At 41.0% G+C, this 12,405-nt stretch overlaps 1 protein-coding gene across 1 annotated transcript in view; it reads left to right on the forward strand.

The window, feature by feature from the left end:
- LOC311189393 (WD repeat-containing protein 64-like) overlaps positions 1-12,405 on the forward strand; it is a gene marked incomplete at both ends in the record, with an annotated part of 41,807 nt that overhangs the window by 8,722 nt on the left and 20,680 nt on the right. The window contains one exon of the mRNA XM_084261062.1: positions 4,945-5,084. Coding sequence (XP_084117188.1) covers positions 4,945-5,084 — 140 coding nt within the window. The remainder of the gene's footprint in view (positions 1-4,944; positions 5,085-12,405) is intronic.

Here is a 12,405-nt window from a genome sequence, read left to right on the forward strand (position 1 = left end):
ATCAATGCTGCCTTATCTCCAGGTCTTAACATGAGAGTCTGGCTAAAAACTTTGTTAAAAATTGTTTTGAACAATGTATCATGTGGCAATTCTTACGTCTATGTTTAATAACATTAAGAAAATAGATATGGCCAAGGCTCTTCTGTGCAGCCTTGATAATATGCAAGAGAGTAAAATAAATTGGAGGGGGGGAAAAAGACCTAGACATGGAAAATAATGCAATTCAGGTTGAACTGTAGCAGTTTGCTAGAGGGAAAACTGTGACAGATATCAAAATAAATATCAGACAGTTCTATTGATTTTTCTAGTTACAAGATTGAAAGGGAAAGCAATAGGGCTATAGGCAAGTTATTAGTGATCATTCTGAAGTTCAGTCTTGGGTGAGATTTTATTTACATTGATTACCTTGCCACAAAAAGTCCTCTGCAGACATTTACTGACAACATGAAGTAGGGAGGCCCTATAAAATGTGGTTAGTATTTCCTGCAGGTAGAACTGGGGGATTTTACTGCAGTAATAAAACTAGGGTGAAGTACCTGAATAGGGCAAGGCGATTACATGGCAACTAGTAAAAGTTTGTTACATGTTGGAAATTCTTCTTATAGCAGGAGAAAAATCTGTATCACCTTCCTAAGGAAATAAGAATAGCTATGGTAGGCCAGACCAAAGGTTTGCCTAGCCCCCTATTCCCTCACTGACTGTGGCCAAGCAATAAACACCTATGGCAAAGAACAGGAATATGGAAATTATGCAGCAATACTTGCCCTAGGTACATGTGCTAATGAAATATCTCTTCTGTAGGTAGCAAAGCATTAATGCCTCTTAATCTGACACTAGTAAAACCTCATGTTGTACTAGAATTCGTTGTGTGGTTGATGTGAGCCATGTTTGAGAGATTAGATGAATATGGAAAAAAAGTTTGGGGAAAAGTATCCCAAGAGATGAAGAAGTGTATTCCTTGTATCATAGCAAAATAACAATTAACAAGGAATAACATCGCTATCCTTAAAAGCCATCAGGTGTACAATTCTTAAAGGGAAAAATAAGAGCAGTGATGTTCTGTAAGAGTCTTCTGAATACTGGCAGCTGCAGAAAGAAATATCCTCCTCAGTTTAAAAGGGAGTTTGACATTTTTGAAAAGGACTGATTGCATATTTGTCCGTGATGGTTGGAGAGCACACTTGGAATGCAGGACTTCCTATCCTGTCTAAACAGCTACATAATCAAAATATTTTAGGAGATGAGCTTTTATCATTTAATATCACTGCTTTTTTTAATTTGTCTTGACTGTCACTGCACAAAAATACACAAAGTATGGCAACATGATAAAAGTTTAATAATATTGTGTTCAAGGCGTCTGCAGTGATAATTGTGAAAAAAAGTACAGGAACTGTACTTCTAATAATCTTCTAATTTATGCTTGGGTCGTAACGTTTGCGTCGGGTTGATTTGGGTTGCTTGTTCCTGTCTTGCTTGTTCATTCACTGGCCTTCATCTTGATATTAAAAAGCATCCTCCTGCCACACCCTCATTCTCAGTGCTTAGTCCTGATGCTTTCCTTGAACACAAAAGGAAATTATTCCTGAGATGGATTACTAAGAGTCACAGAAGAGAGTGGGAATGCATGGCCAAAGATAATGACAGGGTGGGATCATCCTTCTCAGTTTCGCTGTGACATTTATTTCAGTCAGGGGCTACTGTGAAGCTGCACCCCAAATTAAGAATTCAGTGTTTGAGAGATCCATCTACTAAATTCTTCAAAAGTTAAGCTTTAGAGTTCAGTGCTTTATTAATAAAATACACTGCTCACATTGGCAAAGCAATCTGACTAGAGCACACTGTCTGCCTCTGTACCTTAAAAGCCATCTCTCTCCTTTGTCTGGCTGAGAAATGCACGTTGATGTTAGGGCTAATGAGAGAAATGGTTTCAAATGAGCATAGGCTAGACCTGTTGATTAGAAAGCCTGCAATTTTACCTGTAATACGCCCTAAAAATCAAAGACCAGAGCAGTTAATTCAAGGATCATAACACAGACATTTCTTGGTGACATGTGCAAGCATTTGTTAAAAACCCCTATGTTTATATGTTACATTCAGCAATTAAAAGGAAAAAAAATCCCCAAAAGCTACAGCTTTTAATTGCAGGTTAGCTTCTAAAGTACTCAGGGATAAATCTGCTAAGCATTTTACTAAGCCCCAGTGTATTGTTACTTAGCCAGGCCTATAGCACAAATGGTGCGTAAAATACCACTAAGAACTTAGTGTTAAAAATAATATTTCAACGCCCCTGCTCTTCCATATTTTACTTGTATGTGAATATGGTTGTGAGTTTGCCAGTCCTGGGACACAACCTAATTTTGTTTTCCATATATTTGACATTTGTAATAATGAGTAAGAAAGATACAAGCAAACCTGGTACAGAGTTGACTTTTCATGCTAAAAGCTAGACAACTTAAATAAAAGCTTGATGGCAGCCTAAAATATGATGCCTATAGTAATTTAGAAAAACTTTCCTGTGTAGAATTTTGCACTGATATTATATTGAATGGTAAAGTGATAGGATTTTCCTCTTATTCTCTATCCATTTCAATTCTAACTATGTTTTAATCATCACCTCAGGGAACAGCGACAGTTAAAATCAAATTGTGTATGTATATAAAAGCTGGAGACAATGAGTTTTAAATCATATGATACATCAACTTCTAACTCTATGTATTTCTTCAAATCCAGCTATTGTTCTCCTGTGAGCAATAAAGTAGAAGAAAAAAGAAAAGCTATTATTGATTTCTAAATCCAGCAGTAGCATCTTAACACTGATAAAAGGAAGCCCTCTGTGCTTGCTCAGTATCCTTTGTGTATTCCTGGAACAAGTGAAGTAACTGGTGGGTTTTGTCTGATTTTTCTATTTACTGGCACTATACATAGGTATTGACACTTTCAGGACTCCCAGGAATCCTTGTTATAGAAACCGTATTCCAGGTCTAGACTAATCCTAGCTCTCACAAGCATAAGCATAAGACTCTTCTATGATGCAGTCTATATTTATGAATATATGAAGACAGATAAGGCAGCACACACACACACAAAAAAAAGAGATATTGGTCAATATGATGAACCTGTGAATTCATGTTGATTAAACAGATGTCTAGCAGTTCTGAAGAGGTTTTGCAGACGTTGTTAGCCCAAGATTGTTTCAAAGGCAGGCTTGAAGGAATGACAAGTTATTTTAAAGAATAAGGGGTCCTGTGTGTGAACAGTAACGTAGAGAGAAACCAGGAGTTATATTTTCTAGTTTATCATTGGATGCCAAGATATGCTTAGCTTTCATTTTCCATTCAAATATACTATTGTTCTCAAGGGGGTTTCAACACCACTGGAAAGGAGACATCCCAGCAGACCTGTAATACCACACAAATTGCAAAGCTGTGAGAGTGAGTGAGACAGTCTGACAAAGGACCACATGTTCAAAGAATGCTTTGGAATCCATAACATCTAGCTAGAATAGAGCTATTGTCATAAAAAAAAAACCCTTTAAAAAAACCCCAAATGTTATCACATGCTTTCATAATTATTTGTCTTTGAATGGAGAACACTGAGCTGAGCCTGTTACAATTCAAATCACATCTATAGTCTCTTTAAGCTACTTCCTGCCGTGCTTAAATAGTTTTGCTTGAAAGAGCTGCTGAGAATAAACTGGTTCCCATTGAAGTTCCTGCTGGTCAGCTACTTAGCCACGTCTCCCCTTTCCTGTGCAGGCTCTGTCTGTACACTGTGCACGTACCGCTCTTCGCAGGGTTGCCTTCTCAGTTACACTTGTGAAATGATCCGGCATAAACCAAAATGACTTTCTGTTGTAGCTACTTTAAGAGAAGATCATTTCTCCACTGAGCCTCCCTCATTTAGAGAGGGGCTACATAAACAGTGAAATCAATTTAACTGGGAGAACAGTAATACTTAACGGAGGAAAGGTAGGTGGGGTGCTCCAAGATGAATCACATCTTGCTGTATCAAGAAGCAAAAGAGTAGACCTCTCTAGAGAGAGACTGACCAATGACAGTGGGCTGAGCAAGCTTATGGACCATCCCTGGAGAGCAGACTGCAAGAGCTGACCTTGGACTCTTTGTTAACAAAAATCAGTTGAGCTTCACCGTCTTGGAGTTCTGTGGCTATTCTTTTAGAGCATGTACTTCCTAGCCTGTGTGTTGGTTTTGCTTTCTGCACTTCACTTTAAGCTGAGAGAAAATCAAAACTCAAAGTGAAGTCTGGAGAAAATAGGGCTGTTTCTTTTATTGTGTGTCAAAATAGAGTGTTCAGCTAATTGCATAAAATTCATACAGTGGCAATATTTGGCAGGAATTGAAAGTTAAAATACAAATAAATTAATGTAAAATTTAAACTGGACTCATGTTTTCTTGAAACTCATATTAAAAATATGAAATATTGCAGAGCATTAGGTACAGTTGTGTTTGTAAACCCGGGAGTATACTGATACATTTTTAATATCTCTGTGTTTTGTTTCATTTGTTCAAGTCAACATCTGCCCTCAACTTTCATGTCTGTTCCCCTTCTTCTGCATGCCCATCCTCTTCCATAGAGTTGGTTAGTCCTTCATTTCCTGGCTAATTAGACACATATATAATTTTGATGTTTTTGTCAATTAGATCTTTGAAGGAAAAAATGTCTGAGACCCCAGTCTATTTCTGCTCCTATGGGACTAGCACATGTAGTCACATCCACTGCCCCAAACCTTCTGCTAGCAAAGTAAAAAGGCTTTGAAAAGCAAATCAATTATGTGGTTTTAATACAAGTTTGGGGATAAGTTGGAATCCAACTGTCAGAATGAAAAACTGTGGTACTAATTATTTGTAGTAATGATTTGTAATACCAGTGACTGTGCAGTCTGTGTGTGTGTGTGTGAATATAAAGAAATATTTTTAATTCCAGGTCACGACAAACTGCTTCGTCTGTGGCATCCTGCTATTAATAGTAGGCCAACAGGGCAGCTATCAGGACACCAACATAGCATTGTGGAAATTGTGACAAATGAAAAGGATCAACATGTCATCAGCCTTTCCTCTGCAAAGGTAAAAGGCTTTTCTTAACTTTATGGAAATCAGTGCTTTAAAAGTGCAAGTAGGAAGCTGGTTTTGAGCCAGTACATCTGATAATACCTAGTCCTAATCTTATTCCTTATCAGTTCATTTATTTTCATAAAAATGTGGAGGGTATTGAATTACCAAATTGTTTTATGCTGAGAAGCAAGACTAGAATGGGACTATTGGACGTATTTTGACAAAAGCATACTTCCAATGCTAGATATTAACGTTCTAGTAATTTCCATATTACTGGGATAACTGCTAGAATTATAACATAACCAGGCAGCGTCCCTGTAGTTTTCCCAGGAGACCCGATCCTTCTTGAACTTCCTGTTCAGTTCCTTCTTGCCTTAAAGTTTCACCAGCAGGTCCCAACTCAGCCATGCTGGTCTCTTCTCTTCTTTTGCTGATTTCTAACACCTGGAAGTTTGCTTTCCTAAATTTCATGGTCCTGATTGTGCTCTTTGCCTGACACATACCCCTTAGGACTCTGAACTCCACCAGTGTGTGTGTCCCTGGAGCTGAGGCTGCCTCCAGTCTTGACATCCCTGATGAGCTCACTTGCACTAGTGACTAGGGAATTTCCTAGGGAACTTTTAAGGTTACATTAAATACATACTTTTTTTTTCCACCCAAAAAAGCAAAGACCAATTTTCTTTCTGATCTGCTTAGCATAGGGAAATCAAAATAGCTTCTCTATTTTGTTTTCATCTTTCAGTGACTGTTATATAGGAGGCTGCTGAAGCAAAGTAAGGAGATCTTCTATATCTTTAGTGAAAATAACAGAGAGAGATCAATGATCTCGTGGAAGGACTGTAACCAAGGGAAACAAAATCTCTCCATATTCAGCAGATTTTGCATTAGTTTGACAGAATACCAGAACTAGGGAAAATCTGAGGAAAATTGAAATTAATACATTTTCTGGACATTCCCAACATTACATTTAACCTAAAACATGCCAGAAATACACATTAAAATAAAAGCTTTCTCATTGTGCCATTTTTCAGCTAAAAATCCATTTTTCAGTCTGAAGAGTAATGGCTGAGTTAAGTGTTTCAAAGATACTGTAAACATTACATCTCTTTTACAAGAGTGCTAGGGGATTTTACAAGAGTACTACTAGTTGATGATACTAGCTTTAGTTCCATACTGTAGAGCATTCATGTATGCCAGAGCTAAGACAGAAATGTAAAAATGAACCAGTCCTACCCCATGATTTCACAGCACTAGTGCAAAAAAAAAAAGCAAAAACCAAGAGAATCCCCAAAACAAACTAAACAAACAAAAAACCCCACAAAAACCAACCAAAGCCAAAAACTTAGGGAATTCGTATTACAGTGGAGGAACTAGTTTACAAGATTATTAGCTCTAACAGTCTCAACATCCCACAGCATGGAAAGCCCAGGAGAAGGGGAGGGAGGCATCAGTGTGTTAAGTGTCAAAAGAAGTATCTTATGCAACACAACGGTCTCAATAAAAACCAAATGTCTCTGTGAAGAGAACAGTAAGATCGTACGGGCCTGAAACCAAAACCTAAATCTCCATAAAGGAAACAGGTTGTCTTTGTTTCCTCAAGTACAAGTCTTCTTCAGAACCAGTAAGTCCCTTGTAGCTGCATGCCAGATTAAAAGCAATATTGAAGTTATCCAAGGAGTTTAGGAAAGCAGACATAAACTATTTTGTGTGATGCTTATTTTTAAAACCTTCTCTTTAACCATATGTCAAAAATTTCAAATAGAAATGAGTGAAACAATTTTACTACACACAAGGTTTAGTATTATGGACTAGACCAGTGACATAAATGCAAGAGTACGTTGTTGCCTTTCTGTTGTAAGGCTTCTTAAGCATATGTTTTATCTGCACTGTCTACAAGCAATTGGTTTGATCACTGCAAGCATTTCAGGTGTTTTCTGAGTCTGCAATTTTTGCTTCTGAGGTCTGTGTTTTGTTTTAGTCCCATGAGATAGTCCTTTTATTATGAAATATGAGTACATAACAGTTTAACATTTTTGATCTGTGAAAACGTGCAAGATTTAAAAAGACAAACAAACAAAAAAATACCTCAAGAAAACCCGGTCTGATTACCTGGAAGTCAAGTTGTTGAATATGCCAAGGATCAATTAGAGCTACATGTTGCTTGTTTTATTCAAGTTACTTTTAAGATGTATGTGCTTTATTTCATAGGACTGTTCTGCTGCCTTTTTATCTGTTTCTGGAAGGTCTGACTGGATTTCAGTCGACCTCTTTTGACACTGCTCAAGTCTGTTCACATACCTTTGTGAGCGAGGCAGATGATTCCCAAAGTACAGATTACTCAGCAGGTCACTTGTGTCTATAGCAAAGTGCCATGTGTGTGTGGTAGGAGAAGGAGGAAAAGGGTAGAGCAGAGCTCTGAAAGGGCTGGGGGCTATAACAGCAGTTTATACAGCCCTTAGTAAATGCAGATCTCCCGTATAAAGAGGCTTACTGTCTCAGAGAGCCTACTTAAAAAAATAGAAAAACCACCTGTGTAAATAGAAGAATAATCTCTGTTTGCAATAGAGATTGCAACTAAATCAATTCAACTAAAGGGTATGAATGCTGGAAGTCTCTAATTCTGTAAATTAGTAATAGTGATCTCTTAAGGTTTAAAACTACTGCAGAATCTGCATGAGTTTCCTTCAGCAGAGTGTAGTTTAGCCGTGATTCATTATGACAAATGTGCAATCCACCTCCTGAACGAACTTGAAAATTTGAGTGGCAGTTGTTCTAACACAGGCCTTGCTACGCTGCGTGTTCTTAGTACTTTGCTGAAAAGTAAAATGCAAGTACTATGTGGATTATTTTCTTTAAATCAGATTCTTATGCACAACAGTCTTTGTTGTGACAGTTTCAGGCTGTGTCCTAACTGAATTTCAAGAACTCCAAGCAGCGCTCTCACCCTGGTGCAAAACTTGGCTGTACCCCTACCTAGCATGAGCATAAGGGCCAATATGCTGACCATTCTCTTGCACCCTACATCCCAGCACACTTATCTCCACAGAAGTGAACCTAGGCATGAAAAAAGCAGAGATTCTCAGCACTTTTTGTCCAGGTTCTCCTTCAGATTAGCAGGGAGTGAGGACCCTGGGACGAACTGCAGCACAGTAAGTGTACTGTACAGTTGAGAGACAATGGTAACATTTACATGTACCATTGTGGCACTTGACCTGAGTACTCTGGTGAAGGTTATAGAATTTGTGCTTTCATCAATGCCTGTGATAAAACAAACAAAACCCCCTATCTGTGGCTTGTGCATTTGAAATCAGTCTTGTTTCTGTCAGTCCACCTGTATATAGGGTCATCTTAAAGAAAATAGCAATTATTTAGCTAGTACTGCAAACTACTAAGTAGAAGAATCATAAATACAGCTCTACTATAATAGAATTAATCTGGATGATCTTGATAAAGGTGTCTTCAATAAACAACAAAGAAGATCACTTTGGCCCTCCTTCATTCTTAATCAAAGTGGTGTTATGCAATCGAGTGGATAGACAGCTGGAGGTAAGTCCAGATCTTTCTACAATCTCTTCTAAAAGGAGAGGTGGTACCAGAATCTGAACTTTATATGTTTTTGTTCGCAAGGAGAAATTTTATCACTGCCACTGCTTAATTAAGCAAGAGTTCTCACATCTTTCTAGAATCATGCGATGATACAAACCAGGCATCACTCACATACATCCAGTGAAAGAAAAATAACAGTTTTTCCTTATTCTCCACCAGATCAGTTCTGCTTGTCAGCATGGGAGACATGTTTTTTCTGAGCAGAGCTTTCATCTTGCAGCACGTTGGGTGGGGTTTTTTTGTGGTGGATCTCAATAGATCTGAAGAAAAAACACACTCACTGGGGTGTCAAAAATAAATACCATATTTGGTGACAGACAACCTCCGAACACTGCACTGAAATCTGGGATTCAAGTGAATTGTTTTGAGGAGACTTCTTTATTTACACTCGAGTATTTTGGCCAGCATGCAATACAGATTGCTGGAAAGCACTGAAGAAACTCTCTGTGATATCCAATTTAACTAAAACCAGATTGCCCTGAGCCAGTAATAACAAAACAAACTTCTTATCTTGACAGCAGTCAAGAAAGAATTTGAAATTTGAACTCAAATGATGGTTCCATTTAAGAAAAAAAGAAATATTCCTTAAACTAGTCCAGTACATGAGCATTTCTTGAGATTATTAGTAAACTGCTGTAAGGCAGCTATTAAAAATTATTTGTACATCAATTTATTTTATCACAAAATGTTGGGGAATGGCTTGCAGAACGGGGCCATTCGGATTATATGCAGCTGGTGGGCCAACAGAATGACACTCGCCTGGAGGGAACTACTGCGAATGGCCTTGACATGCCTAGGCCAAACTAGGCCTCCGGCACAGCTGGTGGGGGGGGGGGAGGCTCGGCAAGGTCGCTGCGTCCTTGAAGGGGGAAAACAACCGAGGCATAGCCGGCTGGAACCAGTAGAAGGGGAATTCCACCTCGAACAAGAAACAACAAGTGGGCGTGTTATGCAAATGCGATCTTTTCGGGCTTAACCTATAGGCAGGCTGTATTTGAGATGTATCCAGTGCTGGAACATATATAAAGCTACGAGCTGCGCAATAAAGTTGGCACCCTGTTATGATTCATATTGGATTGCTGGTGTCGGTTTTATTTTCCTTCTCGTCAAGTGGCGCCCGAACAGGGACCCCGATTTTTTTCTAGGAGGGGTCAACCTTGGAAAGACCAGAAGGCAGTTACCGGTGCGACGGGAGCCGGTGTGGGCGACTCCTCCGGGAAGAGGCACTACGAGCCTGGGAGGACGGCATGGAGCCGGGAGCTGCGGGTTAGGAGCGCTCCGTCGTAGGAGTAGGGGACGCGCGGAAAATACGGCTGGCCAGCATGGATAAAGAGGTAGCGTTTTCCCTACTTCAAAGCTTTTTAGAAAAGCGAAAAGTTAATTTTATTCTTAAATACCTGTCCGGTTTGTGTGCCTATGGTTGTACAAAGGGATTTTTCAAGTCAGGGGATGATTATTTTGATTGGAACCGGTGGAGGGAATTTGGCAATGAACTTTGGAACGATGTTATAGATGGAAAAAAGGAAGCCAAAGCTCTCCAGGTCCCCTGGCGAGAGACTATTAATGCGATCGCCAAATATAAAGAGGAGAGAGCCCTGGCTGTTTCGGTGTCAGCGAAACTTGATGGAACACGAGGGGTGGCTTCTCAGGTGGAAAATCACCAAGCGCAGGCTTTTAATTTGTTAGCTTCAGGACCGCCTGCTGTCGGCCTGCCAGTGAAAGTCGCTAAGACCCCGGCAGAAGCGGAACAGCGAACGCAGGAGGCTGTTGCCGCGCTATCACCCTCTAAACAAGAGTCCGACGTTGCCTGCGTAGCGGAGTTTTCTTCTCCCTTACCCTCCGCGCCACCTTTGTCAGTGGCTTTGAACCCTTTTCTACAAGATACTGCGGTCCAGACTTAAGCGCTGCCCTCTCGGAGGTGCTCTGTTTCAACACTGAATCCTTTTGTAGAAGGTTACGGTCGGGCGGGGACTCCCCTCAATTGTTCTAACAGTAGCTCTAGTGATTTAGATAGCGATGTAGATTCTGTGAAAGAGTTGTCTGATTTGTTTGAAAAGTTGTTGAAGATTTGTCAAAAGAGAGGGGGGAAACCAGAGCCGGTTTTTGCGAAGCAGCCTAAGAGAAAAAGCAAATTGCGGATTAAGGGCAAAGCTGCAGATCGGGAAATACGGGAGGAGAGAGAGCTGAAACTCCCTCGTCCTCGCTGCCAACCATGGCCAAAAATAGCAAAGCAAGCCATGGAAGCGGGTGACGTTGCAACAGCAAATGAACTTTTAAAAGCCATGCCTGTAATATATAAGCAGCAAGGGGAGGGGGATGATGTATATACCGCGGGTGAGCACGACCCGTTTGATTGGAAGTTGTTAGTACAACTGAGGGACACCGTGCGTCAGACGGGTTTACATAGTGAGCCTAGTAAACAGATGCTTCAGTATATTTTTTCTGCGAGTGGTGGTATTTTACAGGAAGATATTAAACAGGTGATAAGAGTGATACTTACCCCGTCGCAAGCCATGCAGTATGAAAGCCACCTTCAGCGGCTCTGTAACACTGCCGCTACTTTGCCCAGGGCAGAGGGAGATCCGTTAGCGGGGGTGACGGCAGCACAGTTCATAGGGACTGGTACTTATTTTGGGGTGCAGGCTCAGCTAGGGCTTCCTCCAGCCGTTTTACAGGAGGCTATGCGATTGGCACAGATAGCCCTAAGCGAAGTTAAAGCTGGTAGCGTAACTCCATCGTATTTGTCGGTAAAGCAAAAGCCGAACGAATCATATGCCAGCTTTTTGGACAGATTGCACCAAGCTTTAGACCGGTCAGATCACCCTGAGCATGTAAAGACTACTCTTGGTGAGAAATTGGCTTTTGAGAATGCGAACGCACGGACTAGGGATGTTTTGGTCACCCTCCCTCCTCATGCCTCTGTACAGGACATGCTAGAAAGGGCTTTGCGTTTAGAAAGTGCGGGCGCGTTAATGGCAGAAAGGGCGTTCCCCTTGATAGCCCCAGAGCCGCCGCTTGAGCAGGCAGCCGCCAAGGTGTTAAAGGAGATATCTGAAAAACAAAGCCGCATTGTGGAACAACAAGCTAAAGTACTAGATAACGTGATGGCAGCCTTGACGCCACTAGTCCAACGCAAAGAAATAAGAGGGCGACAAAAAAAGATAAGGTGTTTTCGATGCGGACAACAGGGGCACTTTCGAGATCACTGCAGGGCAGCGGCTGTATTTTGTGACCACTGTAATTCTCGCTCCCACGCCACTGTAACTTGTCGGCGTCAGGGAAACTGGAAGCAGAGCGCGTCTGGTCCCCGCGCGCAGACACAAGTAGCGGCACCAGTCAAACGCAGCCCGCCACCCGAGGCAGCCTCGGCTTGGACTTGGCAACAGCAGTAAACTGTGTTTTGATAGATTCGCGACCTGTTGCCATTGAATCTACTACCCGGGGGCCCATACTAATTAATGGCAAAGCTGTTGGCGGTGTACCTGTTGGTCGCTCGTCATCTGCTGTAAAGGGACTAATAGTTATCCCGGGAGTGATAGACTCTGACTATGTGGGAATCATTAAAATTATGGTACAGACCCAGTTCCCACCAATACAAATTCCTGCAGGGAGTCGTATAGCACAGATTGTTCCCCTTCCACAACTCGCCGAAGGAATGACACCACGCCTTACGAACGAAAGGGGGGCTGGTGGCTTTGGTTCCACAGGACCTGCCGCAATGCTTACT

This window comes from Gallinula chloropus (genome assembly GCF_964237585.1).
Source record: "Gallinula chloropus genome assembly, chromosome: 3".
Lineage (NCBI taxonomy): Eukaryota > Metazoa > Chordata > Aves > Gruiformes > Rallidae > Gallinula > Gallinula chloropus.